The sequence below is a fragment of the Melopsittacus undulatus genome, chromosome 3 (genome assembly GCF_012275295.1).
Source record: "Melopsittacus undulatus isolate bMelUnd1 chromosome 3, bMelUnd1.mat.Z, whole genome shotgun sequence".
Lineage (NCBI taxonomy): Eukaryota > Metazoa > Chordata > Aves > Psittaciformes > Psittaculidae > Melopsittacus > Melopsittacus undulatus.
In genome coordinates this window covers 73,387,536-73,406,013 of record NC_047529.1, presented here as the reverse complement: position 1 = coordinate 73,406,013, position 18,478 = coordinate 73,387,536, and the positions used below count along the sequence as shown (strand labels likewise).

Genomic DNA, 18,478 nt, shown 5'->3' with positions numbered 1-18,478 from the left:
AGAAATTGGCAATGTACAGGTTCAGACAAAACTGCCTCTGCCTAATCCTACTGTCAACTACTACACCTAAACCTATTAGTGTTTAGTACTATGATGGCTAGGTTTTCTACATACAAATTTCAAATTGATCTAACAATATAAAATACAAAAGTACAGCAAAACTGGGAGATCTCTGCCATGATGAGGGAACCATTAAAATCTTTCAAATCAGCTGCCATCCCATATCATAAATGCAGATGGAGGACTGTACTGATGCATGGATTATCTTTTTAGGCTTATACATAGGAGGTAACACTCTTATTTAAGGTACCATGCTGCAAATCTGCAACTTGGCAATTCCAGTTCCATACAGAACAAAAGTGTATGTGCAGCAAGTTAAAAGAGTAAAAAGATAAATTTTATCTTTACTGAGTGTTCCTAAGGAAGTTATACTACAGTGCAGAGTGTGTCATCCCTAATTCCTCCACTATTTTTGGTTGACGATCACTCTACAATGTTCTTCTAACTGGTGCACTTGCACTGATACAAGAGCAGACACGTGTTTCAGTCCCACTTAGCATACTGTTGCTTTTACTTTAAGAGCAGCCCCTGCACCCCCCCATATATCTCAAATACAGGGCACATGATCTCAGGGTGGGACCAGAGTACTATGCTGCAAGAAGGTGATACATGTCTTCTGGCAGATACAGAAACCCTTCAGGAACCCTTCAGTACCCTTACAGGAACCCTTCAGAAAAGGCATTTTTTTCCCCTAGCTAGAGCCCGCTGCAGCCATGTTGTGTCACAGTATGGGGCACTCTCTAACCAAATGCCTGACATCTCATATGCTGAATTAAATGAGATTTAAAGTTACATCCTTATACTCCCAAAACAACTTCATGCTTGCCTTTTGAAGGAGAAATTTCTTTTTGGAAAACGGTGGCATGCATTTCATGACCCAGCAGTGTAGCAGCCTTTTCCACAGCTAGTATCTCCCTGGTGATAAGTATTTACTGATACATACTCATTTGTCCAATTAAAAGAAAGGTAAACTGCTTTAGTTTTTATACTGTCAAACCCAAGAGAGTCTTTCTGTTATTTGTGCTGCAGTGCTATTTCATTTTGCAATTTCATAGACTTCCAAACCAGACACTACTCCTACTGTTTTCAGTGTACAAAAACTCTGAAAAGTGCCCACACAGAGAATGCAGCTCCCACATACGTTATTCACCTATCCATCTTTCAAGCACTGCTGTCCTCTCTTCTAATCCAAGAAAATGGCAAGACTTGACTCAGTTTAGTTTCTACAATATTTAGCAGTGGCAAGGTTACTGAGACTAGCACATGGCCACACAAGGAAGAGTACATCTACATTTCAACATTGAAAGCCAGGAACCCCAACCTATCTGCAGCACATTTTTACCTCCTACAGAATCACCAGCCTTTACTTGCATCCTAACTTCTGAACGCTCTTACAGAAACATGAACATTATTGTTGTTAGGTCCACACAAGGACAGACACTTTTTCTGTAGTATTCTTCTAAAGAAAAGCCTAGATTTCCTTAACACACTGCTCACTAACACACACCCACTCTAAAGCCATACCTGCATCCCTGCTAGAGCCTGCTGGGCCAGCTTCATGCTCTTCGATTCCAGAGCTAGTTGGAGAGGAAGGAGACACTTCTCCCTGATGAAAAAAAAAAAAAATTGTAAGTGAGAAGGAACAATGGAACTACAATTGGTATTCAAAGGAGTAACACTCCAGAAGAGCTGTATCACTTTCAGTAAGATGAGACTTGTGTACAGTAATCAAGAATTTCACAGCTCTGTGAAGCACTTTTACCATCTCAAGAGAGCTGGCATATTTCTTCACATACTGTTAAGAATGGCCTTTTAATTGAAATTTCACAAAATACTTCCAAACTGTTAGCCCTCTGTGTACATACAGGAATGTGCAAAGCATAGAGAAGGGATTTGCAGCTCACTAGTGGTCCTTCAGCTCAGCATGTTAAGCATTGCACTTCAGTCACCTACCTTCTGCTTCATATCGCAGTTGCCAGAAAAGTGTTTTTATAATCTACTTTCAACTAGTCAAGTTTTGGTCTATGCCCTCCTCTGCGGTACAGTGTGCAGCTACTTCCTGTCATGTTAGCTCCCTCCAACTATAAATGATATTGACAAAAGCAAATGTATACTAATGAGTTTAGATTACACGTGAATTAGCACGTGCTATAACTATGACTAAGCTATACTTTGATTACAGAATAAATAATATTCATTTTTTGAATATCAAAATATTTTACTATTTAGGATAATATTTTAGATGCAGTGCTCAGATACTGATTTCTCTCCTTTCTTTTTTTTTTTAATTTGGTGACCAAACCAAACAGTGCCTGGGTCTGTGACTTCTCTCCTTGCTCCTTATCAGAGAAGGGCTGCACTGTCTGATGGACACTTAGTAAGCACTAGCCTTTGAACGAAATCCTGCTAGTTGGATCATCAGAGATGTTCAGCCTGCAACACTTCATTAGGTCACATAACATAAGAGGCACTTATTTGTAAATACAGAATCTATTTTTGCATTTGTATAGACTTATTTGCTTTTGGCAAACAGTTTTGTGCCAGCCCATAAGATTCCTAGTTCTCCAACTCCTTGCACTGCACCCCAAGAAGCCCTTTTGGAATCACATTATCAAAAATGTTCAATTTCTAAAAATCTCAAAATGAAGTTTTCCCTCTTTTGCTCCTGTGAGCTGCCTTTGTCCTGAATTCACTTAGTTTCAGTTGATCCAATAATAAACATTAAACTGCTCCTCTTGCAAATTCTCCCTTCCTAACTAAGAAGCCCTAAGTTAGAGCAACAGTGATTACCAGAGTTTCACACATATTGTCAAAGCTACCTAAAACCATTCTTTGTCACAATCTGCCCATAATCTACTAACCTCCCTCCAAAAGTGGCAGTCTACAACCTGAACTTGGTTTTTAAAAACCTTAAATCAAGATTACCAAACACTGACCATCACAGCTTTGGGGAATCTAACTTGTAACTCCTTCAGTGGATCCTGCTTGCAGAGGGGATTAAAAAGTCCCCGGTTTTGCATGTGTTCAATTAGTATTCCTTTCTCTCCACCTTTCCCCAAAGAGCACAGATCATAAGCTACCCCATGAAGCACAGATCTGCTCTTTGAAATACAACCCCTTCCTTTAATGATAAATTAAAGACTTGAGAATCACAAGCATGGCTCAGTTAAGCAATCTAGCAAGCTTCTGTACTTGGCAAAGAACTCTTGAGAATCTGCAGGTCTTAATATTTGTACCTTCTTCACAGGTTATTGGAGTTCGTTAAAGGCTATTTGGCATAAAACCACAAGAAGCTTTTTAAAAAGAAGCATGAATTACAGAGATGTCTAAAGAACTAAGCAGACTACACATGTATCTTATAACAGGTTTCTAACTGAAAGCTAACCATTTGCTTAATTCAGGATATTCTGAGAAACAGGCTGGTACAAAGCTCAGTTTTCGCAGAAGCTCCTTTCATGAATGTTTCTGGGATCAGCTGAACTAGAAGGTCTCTTACAACCTGCAAGTTTAACATCCTAAACACCCTGAACTACAGAACATCTAGGAAATACTTCCTCATGGAGCATCATATCATACAGATCTACAGAAGCTGCCAGAACATCTACCCCAGGGTTCAGACAGTAATCTTCTAACCAACACAGAGCTGGCTGCTACTGCCTGTGTATCTACTACCAGGTTTACCTAAACCTGTGAACATATGCAGCATGCAGGTCAATTGTGATAGGACTTTCTAATTTCAAGAGGTGCCACAGCAATACACCTCTAACCCACAAGAGGGGTTTAAGTGCTATTTTTCACATTGTGTGACTTTGATATAATCTCTCTTTTGAAAGTTGTCAGTATCAGCCTCTGGGGGAGAATTCACGTTTGAAATTAGTAGATCAACAGGTGTCAAAACAAAGTACCTGTTCATTAACTGGTACTCCATCAGCCAGAAACACATAGGGAAAAAAAGAAGGGAAAAAAGAATCACAACAGTGTATAGTACTAACTGTGGGTATTCTAAAAAATGATGATTATTTAGACCTGCACCTATTAAGGACAGAACACCACATTTTAGACTTCTCTACAGTTCCCTGCAACAGTGTATAGATATTTGGGGAATTATTAATACACAACAAACTTATTCTCATGTTAAAGTGGACAGAGATTGGGATGAAAGGGAACAGGGAACCCTGGTGTGGATCCAGTCCAGTTTCATTATAATGAAGACAGGTGGGAGCTCCGATGGCTTACGTGTAGCTACCCTGCACACCAGCATGTTGCCTACCATCTGTCATTAGATACTGCAATGAGCAGAGAACAATGAGAGTAGTTTCTTGAGATATCTCCCAAAATGAAGAGCCAAAAATGACAATCAGGAGAATGGAAATTAGAACAGATTCAATTAGCTGAACTTCCCATCCTTGCTAAAAATGTTTAACTGAAAATCTAATTGAGGTTGCTGCAGCCTGTGCTCCACTGTATTCTCAGAGAAAATTAATTGCCATTGTGTCATTTCCTGTTCTTGTTACACACTCAGTCAATTAAATCTTTAGTATTTCTATGCTACAGCTATAAAACACCTGCAGAGGTACCTTACAATGTCTGATTAGCTTAAGCATCTTCCACAGTTCAGTTCAACCTGCCATTTAAATGCATTATCTGTTAGCACGAGAACACAGAAGGACATGGCAGATAATCCTCAGGCAGAATGGAGAGAATAATGTAAATTAACACAATCAATCCATACTAAGGTCTACCACTTAAAAAACAGGTTCAATAAGGTTGCAAAAAAGATAATGCAGACCAGGATTTGGTCTCATCTTACAAGAAAGGGATTGAGGTTTCCTCTTACACCTTATAGCCCTTTTATAATTCCACCCTGTTTTGAGTGGTCCCATGCCATGGGATTTCACTGCTTCACTGCCTATAATGTCAAGTGACAATTCATTCATGTTTTGTAGTGGTACACATGTAAGGCATTTTACATATATGAAGTTCTCAGAATAAGCTGGTGCACATCAATATATTTCAAACCATGTTTAAGAACGTGTTCCATTTACGTTACTGTACAGAAACTAGTTTCACACTGGAACTCCTAAGTGATGCATGCAGGTGCGGACATCTATATACAGTTTATGTACAAATACCAACATAATCCTGAATGAGATGAGTCAAGTACAACCCAGGGCATGAAAGGAAGGGAATTCCTTTGACTTGGAGGAGGGGAGGCTACCAAAAGTTTCAGGGTAAGGTATCCTGGGCATTGACAGATGAAACAAAGTGATGAAAACAGAAGCTAGAGGAAGGAAGGAAGTTCAGATGGTGTGAAGAAAGTACAATAGTAAATAAAAAGAATATGGTCAGATATCAGTGTTGTATTATGATGAAATTCACATTAATTGCATTATTTGCACATACCCACACTGTAGTGCTCTGGAAAGACTGTTTAAAAAAAACAAATCAAAACACATACAAAAGGAGAGGGGGGAAGGAAAAAACAAAACAAACCAAAAAAACAACCCAGACTCCAATAAGACCCTGGCTATAAAAAAGGGTCTGAGAGAATGATTTTTCAGCACAAAAAGTAACTGCAGAGACAGGAAACAGCTTTCCTAATCATGGTGTTTCTATTCAAATCTGGTTTAACACATAAATACTGAACAAATTAGTATAACATGATGGCAGCCCCCTCCATCCAAAGCAAAGAATGACAAGCCACCCCTGTCCTGACCCAAAAGACCAACTAATATTAAAAAAAAAAAAAATCAATATATATACTAAGGTCACTAAAAATCAGTAGCCATCTGCACTAATAGAAACTCCATTACAGAAAGCAGCATGTGGTAAGCTTGAACCTTGTTACAAAGCTGAGTAATCTGAGAGCACTAAGGACAAAGACTCGGACCTGTTCCTACTGAGGCTACCTGGATTTCTGTCACTAGACCTCCATGGTACCCCAAGTGATCTGCCCAGGCTCAAGCAGAAAGATCAGAGACAGAACCACGCATGTAATCCATGACCAGTATCTCCAGGAGCACAGATTGTCCTTCCAAACCTACCCTAATTCCATGGCTGTTGGCTTTGTAAACTGCAGAATGCGTCACGAGACTATAAATAGCCTTTATATTAAGCATGTTGGGTTACAATGACCTTTCTAGTTGTCTGAGTTTGCCACGGCTCAACAACTGACCTCTTTCCCTGAAGGTCTATCACGAAAGATGCTATGACAATCCAGTCAAAACAGACTGCCAAAAAGTCAGAGCAAGACAGATTACTATTGCAAGTAGAGAGATCATAAAAATCTTTCTATCCTCACTGTAGTGGAAAAGCCTTTAGTGAGAAATGAATAATGGTTCATTAATTCACTCTTATGATGAAAACTGCAATGAAGATAGGAAATAGCCCAATCCTAACTGCTTTTTAGTGTCTGGAACACAGTCTCATGGCCCACATTCACCTTCCACTTAGGGAAGGGGCACTATAAACGAAATATTTGTCACCACCATAAGAGTTATTTCTCTTTATGCAAACGGTGATAACCACATTAATTATCAGAAACAGAATTAAAAATAAAGATTAAAAATAAGACATCTCTCTGCATTATCATCCCCCTGAAAATTATATAGGAGACACAAAATCCAGAATCTCAAGACCTTATCAGCATGTACTCTGCATTTCATAGCATAATTCACAGCCCAGTCAAAGAACAGATAAGGATTCAGATCATGGCTGTTGTAATTTTCTGATATGCTGTTTGTTAGGCAGGATAACAGTCACAGCCAGAGTCTGATATTTTTCAGTCAAAGGAGCACTGACAGCTGAGAAGAGCTTCTCAGTTTTGGCTGCTTAAAATGAACAAAGTATCCCAGCATGCAATTCCATTAGCCTCACTTACTCCAGCAGAAAAGTTGTCCCACCATGAGAAAAAAATGGTAAAGATGAATTCTCAAAATTCTGGAGCTACTCCCAGCTGTTACCCTTAAATAAACCAAACAGAAGCAAGTACTGTTCCTACACAAAAGGTGACGATTTATTTAGTGTAAAACAAATTCCAGTGGTGTGCATATGAACATGTGTACATATAAAAGTAGAAATATCCGTAACTCTTCTTTTCCTGTGCTAGCTTAGAGAACGTTGATAAAAGACTCCACCAACTTCATGGTTCATAATGAAAGCACTTAAAACCTGGAGGAGGAACAGGAAATAAATACATCATTTTTCAAGAAACAGCTCTTCAAGAAGAAAGCAGATTTTAAGTCCTTGCTCACATCCTAAAGGAATGATTAATTTTATCAACAGCAGAAATGTAACTGTCCCACTTACAAAGAATATTACAGTTGAGCTCAGACAGAAATTTCAAATTCACAGTGTATAAATACAGGGCAAGTTCTCATGCTCCACAATGTGGAATTCAGACCAGATTACTACAACAACCCTTCCAGCACTAAAATTTGTATCTTTATGGAAATATAAGCTTGTCAATAGCACTTACAGACCTCTTATGAGCAATAGGATAAAAGACAAAATCTGAAGCCTTCCACTTAGAATCTTCCTTGTCAAGAAAAAAAAAATCCCAACAATAAATTTATCTTTATGATGTTGTACCTTTATTAGATGATCGTGCACTGTTAGACAACTTTGGTGTTACAGTGCTACAAAAGAACAAACATGCAAAGTTGCAGTTTACAGGTCCTGAAAAAAAACCAAACCTGCTGAGAGACTGCTGTCATACTGTGTTGATATAAATTCTGGTCTGCTTCAGCAGGATTAGGATTTTACTCTAGTTACTCACAAGCATAGAGAAACTTGTGTGCATGTTTCCCATGTCAAGAGATTTGCCTCTCACATAACCAGGTGAAATTTCACCTTTACTAATAACTTGATCATTTCTTGCTGAAAGGGTTTTCATCTTCTTCACCACTTGCAGTTTTGGTTTATTGTTGTTGTTTTTTTTTTAATAAAAAAGATCTCATTCTTCTTCTCCACACAGTACAAAATTCTTCACTTCTATCCAGTTAAAATGGTAAAGCTTTTTTTTTTTCACCTGACTTGAGGTTTAACTCTCCTTTTCTTTCCACATCAGATTCTCTTTCACCTCAGCTGCTAACATCAGCTCTCTCTTGCAGTTCCCTCTGGGTATCTCCTCCAGCTCAGTATTTAATTTTTCCTTCCTCTCTGCTTCATGTATTCCCTCTTCCCTTCCATCTTTTTGCTTTTCAAACCAAGACAAGCTAATCATTTCACCCAACATTTAAATGAACCTGCATCTGCAAGGAGGCATATGAACTGCTTATCAAAGGACCCTTAATGACACAGGGAAAAGGAAGTGAGCAATAACATAACTTCATACATTTTGTTAGCCAGAACTTTAACAATTTTTCAACCTAGAATGTCAAATGAGATTCTAATTTAATACTAGTTGGTATTAAAACAGTGAGACAGTGACATTTCTAATCTTTCTTATATACATACTTTCCAAAAGAAATGGATTTCCTATAACAGCAGAAGTATAGCTCTACTCATGGGAAAGGCAAAGGTGAACAGTTTAGTCCTCCATCCAGCCTAATGCAGCCAAGAGCAGAGAATTCATACTATCCTAATTAAATAGCTCAGCTGGACAGCACTTCTTAGGTCATTTGCTTCCTTGCTATACTCACTAATAACATCTTGATTTCAACACAAACAAAAAGTTCCTAGATAGGAGCCTGACACTATTGTCAAGAACAGAACAACCCAAAAACATACGCACATGATGCACCCTTTTTTGAGAGGAGAGGAAAAGATACAACAAAAGATTCTACACAGTATTAAAGTGGACAAGACCAAAATAATAATCAGGATGCTTCCAGTCTCTAAAGCTGTAGCATAACCTCTCCATGATATATTATCATCACTCTCTCTAGAACATCCACCCCAGTAGGTTTTCACCCTTTGTACAAAAGGTATGACAGTTGTTTACTAACTCTGCTTTTAAGTAATTTGATGACTCACAGAAATCTCAAAGGTCTTTCATTACAAAGCTATCTGTATCCTCTAGTATTGATTATCATTTGAAGTACAGCATGAAGATGAGGTGAGAAGCAGTGTATCCATCCTTAGTGTACACCTCCTTGTCCAGCATGGATTGCATACACTGGATTTGCTCAGGCAACAATTTTCAAACCTTATCAAGCTATTCCATGAAACCTCTCTTCCCTGTATTTGATAAGCCTGGAGAGGATGCTACAGATTTTTCCAGTGAAAACATTTTTTGCTTCAAAATTTCAGTACACTGAAAACAACAAATAAAACATCTTATGAGAATTCCACACTTCCACCAGGAGTTTTACAGTGCTGGGATTGGGTGGACTGAACGGACAGAAAAGAGATGCAGAGGTACTATAGGGCAGGTATCTTGCAGATGACCTTATTTTCTCCATTACAGCTGAATGGCCCAGAGTTAGTCACAGAAATTTGATAGGGAAATGGGAGGATAATATTTACACCTGGTCATTACTAGTTACACTTTGAAGGTTAATTTTGCAATCTGCAATTCCACTTGCACAGCAGTGCAATGCTAGATCTTAACAGACAGAAGGGATGATTATCAAAAATATCCCTAAATTTGCAATGCATTACGTAATTTTATACTCACTGCATCTTACCATATTCGATTTCTTAAGCAAACAAACATTCAAGGAAACCAAAGGTTTCCTGTATTTCCTGCAGCTTTGTTACTTTTCATGGAATGTAATTAAAAGAACTGTAAGAAAATACTTTTATTATTCCAAATCACCCCTCCATTTTCAAAACAAAGTCACGACTTGCACATCACACAAAGACCACAGCAGAGTCAAACCTTAGTACAAAACCAGTCCTCTAGGTTTCAGTGCCACTTCTCAGTGCTTCCCACCCCATTTCATTCCTTAAGGCAATTATCAACAGCCTCTCAAAGTTCTCACTTTCTTCTTCCCTGCAAGCACTACAAGTGATCAGATGGTTAAAACAAACACAGACACTGCTATCCCATTATCATCCCTAGACCCTCAGGGCAACATTTCAGTTACATTTTTAACAGAAGTTAGACAAGCATTCAAAACTATGGCTGGTCTCATCTTTTGTTCCTGTACTGAATGAATTATGTACATCCCACAGTAACTGAATGTTGGGAGTTAACCCCAACAGGCAACTCAGCAGATGCTCCACACTCCCACCCTACTGGCTTCTATGAGGAGAATCAACTCAGTACACTATGGGCTTTTGTAACAAATCTAGAATGAAGTTTCAGAAGAATCCATAAAAGGAACAAAGACCTAAAGAAGTAGTGAGTATTAAGGTTCACTACTACACAGAATATGAAGAAAGGCAGAAAGTTAGTTTCAGAAAAGAGCAAGCACTGCCCTTTTTTTTTTTTTACCAACCAACCAACCAAACCACAAAACACATGCATGCTGGAAACTGACCTATACACCCCTTTCCTCTCCAACATTGTCACTTGGGGTCCCAGAACACATTCAAAGCTCTGCTGAGATAAAAATACCTGCCTATTAGACATGAAATAGGGACAGTTACATATCCCATATTAAATGTACAGAATTATCCAAATACTGTACTAGACAACTCCACTCTGCCTTTCTAAACATTAATCTTCTCCCCTCACCCACTCCCTAACATTAGAACTGGAAGTGTAACATTTAAAATCAAGACCAGAGCACATTTACATATATACACACCATATATTATCATTCAAACACCAAATCGACTACATAAATGCCCCCAAAAGTCTGGATGCAACATGTAAACTGCCATCACAGGAGATGCAGCTCAGCAATCCATACTGTCACTAGAATCTCTTTTTGGCCTGATGCCTGACAGGGAACTCATCATCTACTTGCTGAATGTCAGATAGGGACTGCGTAATGGTGGAACAGCGTGAGTCACATATCCAGCAGTCATGTTCAGCAGGAAAGCACAGAAGCACTTAATGCCAGGTGGTTGTGGCAGCAAGAGCAGGAAGAAAGTGCTTAAAAAAAGCAAAAGAAAGAGAGAAAGGTATGCTAAAAAAACCCTCCCCCCAAAAAAAAACAAATTCCTCCATTTCTGCTTCTTACTTCTGGTCAGACAATCTGCTATATATATCAGATTCCCTGTTCACTCTCTCCCAGTAGAAAGAAACTAACAGAAATTATGAACAAAATAAAGTAGATGGAAGAAGCATGAAATTATGAAATCACAAATATTTCTCCACAACAAAGAAGCCAAAATGCATCCCCAGACTCAAGATTCTTCAAGTGGATGAGTTAGCTGCAAAGTCTCTATGGCATTAGATGTTTTGTAATGATCATACTGCACTTACTGCTTTTATAATTTGTGGAGTACATGTAAGCTAAAATAGTATTTTCTTTCAGAGTTTGTAAGTTGCAGCTACTTCTCAAGAAGTATGTCAGATGCAAAGCTAGAGATACAAAAATTAAATGGCAGAGTAGCACTACCAATTTTACCCCCCAAATGCCCATGACTACGGAGGTGGGGGAAGCAAGGAGGACAGCTATTTCAGAGTTCAGCCCAGTTTAAAGCTCACTTCTATTCCTGACTTCTCTTCATTGCACCAGCTTCCCAAAGTTCACAAATTACCCTCAAAAGCTAGCATCAAGATGAGCAGGACTGGGATCCAAACAGGACATAAGTTGGTTATTACAGAGGACCCTGCTCACCACCAACTTCTGACTTCCCAGCTGTAACTTCAGAAATACTGCCTATTTTTGAAAGGCCAATGTGAAATACCAGAGGGTTGCAAACTTTTCCAGTAATGAACACAGGAACTGCTACCAACACAAACAGTACTTGGGAATGCTCAGCACCTTTGAGAGCCAGGACCTGTATCTCTCTGACTAGGCACCCAGAATTGGTGCCCTTAAGGCTTGGGCCTGTACCTCCATTCAATATCAATTACCTCCTCCAGCTTTTAAGTACAGAGACATACAGTATACATATATGCTGAAGAGATAAATAAGCATTTTGAAAGACTTTCTAGTTCTTTTTCAGAACATCAGTTACTACACCAGAATGCCTCACTCATCAACACGTCTCATGACCATTACTTTAGGGAAACTTTAAACTACCATTGAATAGCAATTTATACTGCTGAGAGTCTTGCCTAAGCATCATCTTCTGCACTCAGACACATTTCTCTAGGAGTAAAGAGACAACAGCCATACAAGCTCCAAAGAACAGGTCAAACTCAAGTCTGCCTTGATGCTTTTGCTACACTGATGAATGGACAAAAAAAAAAGTATCTATTTTGACATTTTTCTGTTCAGAAGAAAAGTAATGACGGGACAGTAGCAAGACCTGAAAATTATATAAAATGTATTGGAACTATGAGAAAAATCTCTTAGGATAGTTAAAAATAAAAAAATTCTAATGAAGAATGACAAGGATGTGGTAAGAAATTCTGTACATAAGACTCCAGGTTACAGTAAGAACAGCAACACCAAAACAGAACAGCTAAACTGGGCCTCCTTCAAAAGTCCCAACCAACCTCTTCTCCGCAGTACAAAGCCCATGCTGATGAAAAGCCACTGAGTTTTCCATAGCCGGTAAGGCCTGATTTCATTACATAAAGCATTCCAAGAAACTCTAGTAAATCCAAGTTTTTTTGAAGCAGTATGTGACTGGCAAGCGCTGTCTAGCCTTTTATTTTATTCTCTGGCATGTAGGTAATCTTCATAAGTATTAAACTGTGCTGATCAAACACTCTTTTTCAAGGCTTATTTTCTTGTGTCTGTTCAGTTACCTCTTATGGATCATACTTCAGCCTCTAAAATAACAATGGAGAAACCAATTAGGAATTAGCCAAGAAGAGCTAGCTTTAGAGCAGAATTTGTCATTTGAAAATACTGAAATAATGCAGCCCAAAGCAGCCAACAACTGTTTTCTTGCAGACAACATTGAGGTCTCTTTAGCTATTTTCCATGTGATCAATTCACCAATTAAAACACCAGCACATCAATTCCTTTTGTCTAATCCATTATTTATAAGTCATCCATTCAGCCTCCTTAAGCACTTAGTATGTATCTAGTCTTCAAAAGGCCTGTTCATCAAAGACAAACACCACCCAACTAGGCAGGCAACAACAGATTTGTTAGCAATAGGTTATGTGCCCCTACCTTCTCAGGAATTCACAGGACATCTACGGCAAAGCCTCGAACTGACTTAAGGTAATTTCCATCCTGGTCCACTTTAATTTTCTTTAATATTTCATACCCTTGCTTAACACTCTGATCACAAGTTAAAGTACTGAAAAAACCCATACACATTCCTCTCTTGAAGCAGAGAGGACAGGACTCTGTGGAAAACTCCACATTTACTGGAGATTGGTGTTTCCTTATAAAGTGAGATATTTAAGTAAAGCCCCTGACTAGAATTAATATGCAAGGTCATTAATTGGGATTTGAATTTGTAAATCCAATTAACATCAAAGAAAGCTGAACAGCAAAATAGTCTCATTTAGCCCCCATTTAACAGATTTCTATCAAACTAATTAAAGAATGACATTCCAGACTGAATGTCCAGTCACTGCACTTCCTTGGGCAAAAATACCCCAGGTGCTTCCAAGCACAGCAGGCATGTGCTATCTAAACTGCTACCAGAGAAATGCTGGAAACAGCTCCCTTAAAAAGACTACAGCTGAACCGCCTGACTAACTACACAGGCTTCTGGGAACTGCAATGCAGTCTGCCCAGTGTTCATTACAGAGGCCCAGCACACGAGAGGAAGCTACAAATAGGTTGCAAGCAAGCTAAAACATAGAAGTAATCTACCCCAATCTGTCATGGAGATAAGTATGTAGCTGATATAACTCATGTAAAAAGACTTTGGACTCAGATAGTCATAGTCTGAGAAAATGCAAAGAGTTACTTGTCTTCCACATTCTCACCCTGGGATCATGGTCTTAAAAGAAAATAGTATGAAAAACCTCTGGACATCTTATTCTCATGAGCAGACTTCATTCTTCAGTTACAGAACATAAGTGCATGGCAAATCTGTTAAATGTCAATGACACCAGCACAACTTGCTACTGGAAGCCAGATGCTGCTCTGTGGAGAACACAAACAGTACTCACTGGGTTATTCACCAGATTCACTATTTCTGAAACTGAGCCAGTGTCTATCTCAGCTAGCTCATGAACCTCTGTCCCCCACTCTTACGCAGTATAGATGTGCCCTACATGATGAACCTTCCCAAATGTACTGTAGAGAAGCGTTGATGTCCTTCTCTTGTATCCAGTATATTCTAAGAACACACCAAACTTTCTTACTGTACAAGCTGGAACATCCTCCCTGCACATACACTATTCAAAATACTCATTCAGCCACTGCTCTTGGAAGAGACCTCACAGATATATATTTCTCTCTTGAACTATTTGCCATATTGCCTTTAACACTATCAGTATGCTGTGGCTATGGATCTCAGATTTGAGCTGTGGACTAGGGTTACCTGGTGGAAAGATTATGTGTCTTCACTCTAACTCTAGTACCATGAAATATTCCAGAACATATACCTAGACTCCACTACTACACTCAGAAATATTGAGGCAGAAAGGGTGAATGGCAGATTCAAAGCAGATGAGCAGCAAAGGGCTGATTTGTATTACAGCAGATGATCCAATCTGCACCTAATAAAGATGAAAGCAGGACAGGAGTATGGTCAGATTGTCTCCATCCTACACAGTATCTGTACTTGGCTGTATTTCTGGCCATTGCTCTATTTTCAAGGCTATTATTTTACAGTGTTAGGAACCAAGCCACCACAGCACTGTTCTTTAACAAATACCATGCGAAGATGAACTTTTACCTAATTTGCACATAATGCAGGTTAAATCCAGGCCAAAGATATGGCTCAGTGTGCAGTAGCTTGTTGGCAGAGAATGAAGACTAAGCTCAGAGTACTGGTGACAGGAACATCTCCCACACTGTGTGAGGTTGTGTGACAGTACCTTAACAAGGACCCCACAACCAAAGCTTTTTTATTCAAATTCTGAATTGCACCTTTCATTTTGCAAAACATCCAGTAATAGAGTGAATTGTTACTCCCAAGTCTAACGTTAAGAGCTTACTTCATTGTTCATTGTAGCTACACCTGTGAAGGTATTAGCTTTATTTAAAAAGATCAGGATTTGGGGGGGGGGGGGGGGGGGGGGGGGCGCAAGTGGGACCAGGCAGGACACATGGAACAGGACAGACACAGACCCAAACAACAAAGCAACTAAGCAAAGACAACATTAAGAATATTGGAGGAAGAAGAAAAAAAGGTAGCATATCTGCAAAGAAGCATGAAGCATTAGGCAGGTGAAAAAGGAAGAAATGTGGTAACAGCACTTAAAACCAGAGACCATATACTGTATTAGAGATGAAGGGTGATAAATGGGAAGACAAAGTGCCAAGTAAACATAATCTAATTCTAATGGAGCTACTGGGAATTACTCATCCAGCTGTTTTCAGCTGCCCAGCCTGTCCTGGAAATGTCTGTGTCTGGCACTGGTCATGTCAGACCTGTGCTACATCCATTCTGCATTGACTTAAGGCCCCTTGTGGACTGCAGCTGACAGGCTTTCAGAGCAGCAGCAGCAGCAGAACTGCTCTTACTCCTTTCCTGTGTAGTTGGCTGCTCTGGGATAACTAGATCTTCAATCCCAAATCTTCCTTGCACAAAGCTGTACCAAGCACAGCTGAAAGGAGAAGAGTGGAGTAATGAGGTGATAAAAACACTCACAGGAGTAATGTTGTAGTAAAAAAGCATCACCTCCGTCAGCAGCTAATAGCAGATATCTAGGGGGATCTCAGGATGTGCCAAATTTATAGCAACACTCCTACTCTCATAAACTCAATCATCTGACTAAAGTACTTCTGATTAAGAAGGGATACCTTTGCATTCCACAGACTTCAATGAATTTCTTCCATGGATTTGTTCAGGTGTTTTTTGAATCCATGAAAACCTTACATTGTCTAATAAGGCAAGCCTAAGCTTTTCACATCTTAACAATAAGCTGTGTGAAACAGCTCTTGATTTGAGCAGTGCTCATGCTAGTTTCTTCTCATGCTTCCTAATGGTTCTGTCAGAAGGAACAGTGAACAATTTTGCCTATTTGCTTTCTCCGTAGCAATCAGAATTTCCAAAAGGAAATCTTAAATAGCTCTACAAATGAGGGCAGTACCACCTCTCCCATTTTATAGGTGTACAAATGGAGATAGCAAGAAGGCTTACTCAAGATAACCTAGCAGGCTAAAGCAAGCAGTAGGCACAGAAAGTGTATGAATTTAGTTCCTACTCAGTGTCCTATTCATGTAGTGATATAACCTTTCAGTTTCTAGAATATCTATTTTCAGTAAACAAAAACTTACCTAGATTTAAAAGAAAACAAACACACTGAGAAGACTTAGAAGCATTATCACTTTTGCTGAAGCCTGTAATTTAGAAGGAATACTCTTTAGACCAGAAGACAGCCCTCCTTTCTAAGTGTCACCATTATGGATACTTGCACCCATTTTGACACGGTTCCTTATATTTCATTCATTGCTAGAGGCCAACGGTTCATCAGCAAATTATCTACTACTACCAGCTTGGATATACAAACTAAAGAAATCACATAGATTCAGCCCTTTCCTCTGTCTACCTCACTTTTAATTCCAATTTTTACTTCAGTTTTACAAATACTCAGCAGCTCCATGGGATTCAATATTAAATGTCCTTACCTTAGCTGATAGGGAGGTATCTTGATAGCAGCATCAGGAGAATCCAAGGTTTCTGTATAACCAAAGGAAACAATAGGGCTTTTAAAAGAAACTTCTGAGTTCAGCCACGGTAATACATCTGACTACAATCTCTGAACCAATGATCCTAAAAGTTTATACCTACTCCAGCTTACAGAACAACAATCACTGCTGCTCCAAGTCGACAAAGCTTTTCATGCCTCTGCCAGGGCACTGGGTATCCAGTGAGAAGGCAGAGTACCATCTTTTCCTTAGTGAAAGGACTGAGGAAATTAGTAAGAATATAATCATTTTGACAGCACAGTACTGGAACACTATAGAGGATATTAGTGTGGCTACCGTGCAAGGGTAACACAGAGTTAATGAAGTTGGCATGGCACATCAAGCTGAAAGGCCAATAATAAGACAGCAACAGGTATGAACTACCATAGATGGCTGTCACTAGGTGTTTATGTAAAATTAAAAAATCAAAGCAATTTTAAGTGTTATAGTTATGCTGATGTAAGCTAAGGGTCTTGCTGATTTGTGCTCCAGGTAGTTAGCATCAAAAACACTTCAAGTCACAGCCAATCTCTGGAAATGGGTGGATGCTGAAATGTACCTAAGCTCATACACCCTTAAAAGAACTCATTTTATTGATCATCATTGCCATTATACAACAAGGATAAAACAGCTCATGGAATCCAGTAAAGAAAAATATATACAGGTTTTGAAATAGATGCCAAAATGCAAACCAGCAACAAGAAAACTGTACCGGAGGGGTTTTTACGATGACTGAGGAACAGGGGAGGGGGGGCTTTCAGAGAACGGACACTCCCCTCCCCAGCAGACAGAAACTGATTAGCTATTGACACCCGTATCAGCCCCCCAAGACCGACAGAGCAGCCCCAAGAGGTGAAGTGGTGAGGGACGCGGATGCTCTCCGGGACTGCCAGCAGGTGCCACAGCCGCGCCAGCAGCGCGGAGCCCCGGGGACGGTTTGAGGCGCTCCGGTCCCCCGCCCGCCGCTGGAGGCTCGGCGGCCAGCGCGGAACAAGTTTGTTGAGGTCTCCCTGCCTCCGCCGTTACAAAACCGCTCCGTGGGAGGCTACTGCCCCACACCGCTGCGGGCAGGGCCGTGCCGTGACCCGCTCCGCTCCCCGCGGGCAGCCCGGCTGCGGCAGGTTCAGCCCAGCCCTTACCGATAGCCCAGGTGCAGCTCTCCTTGATGGCCCGGTGCTTGCTGCCCGACGCTTCCTTCTGCAGCTTTCGCAGGATTTCTTCCATCTTGCCTCCCCCGGGATCCTCGCGTCGCCGCAGGGGCAGAGGAGCAAGCGGTGAGGAGGAGGAGGGCGGTGCAGACAGCAGAGCAGAGCCGGGGCTGTCCCCGCCGCGGCCGTGCCTACACGCGGACCGTGCGAAGCACTTCGTTGCCTCCCCGCAGCCACTGATGAATCACGCTGAGCTCCATGGCGGGGACACGTCAGTTGTTGCCGCTGCGGAGTCCCTCCTCCTCCTCCTCCTCCTCCTCCTTCTCTCCCACGCCGGGCAGGCCCCGGTGGCGCAGCCGGACTGGGGCCGTGCCTGGTCCTCCCGCCACGGACCCAACCCGGGGGCTGCGGCTTTCCCCCTGCTCCTGAGCGCGGGGAGTCCCTTCTCAAAGCCAGGAGGAGAAGCGGCGGAGGTTGCCCCCGGCCGTGGAG

At 40.6% G+C, this 18,478-nt stretch overlaps 1 protein-coding gene across 1 annotated transcript in view; it reads right to left on the bottom strand.

Moving 5' to 3' along the window:
- The window catches only part of ARFGEF3 (ARFGEF family member 3), an 85,833-nt gene extending 67,577 nt beyond the window's left edge, over positions 1-18,256 (bottom strand). Inside the window, exons 1-3 of the mRNA XM_005154771.3 lie at positions 17,978-18,256; positions 16,779-16,830; positions 1,585-1,666 (exon numbers count right to left, since the gene is read on the bottom strand). Coding sequence (XP_005154828.1) covers positions 1,585-1,666; positions 16,779-16,830; positions 17,978-18,062 — 219 coding nt within the window. The 5' untranslated portion in view covers positions 18,063-18,256. The remainder of the gene's footprint in view (positions 1-1,584; positions 1,667-16,778; positions 16,831-17,977) is intronic.
- Between the last annotated feature and the right edge of the window lie 222 nt (positions 18,257-18,478).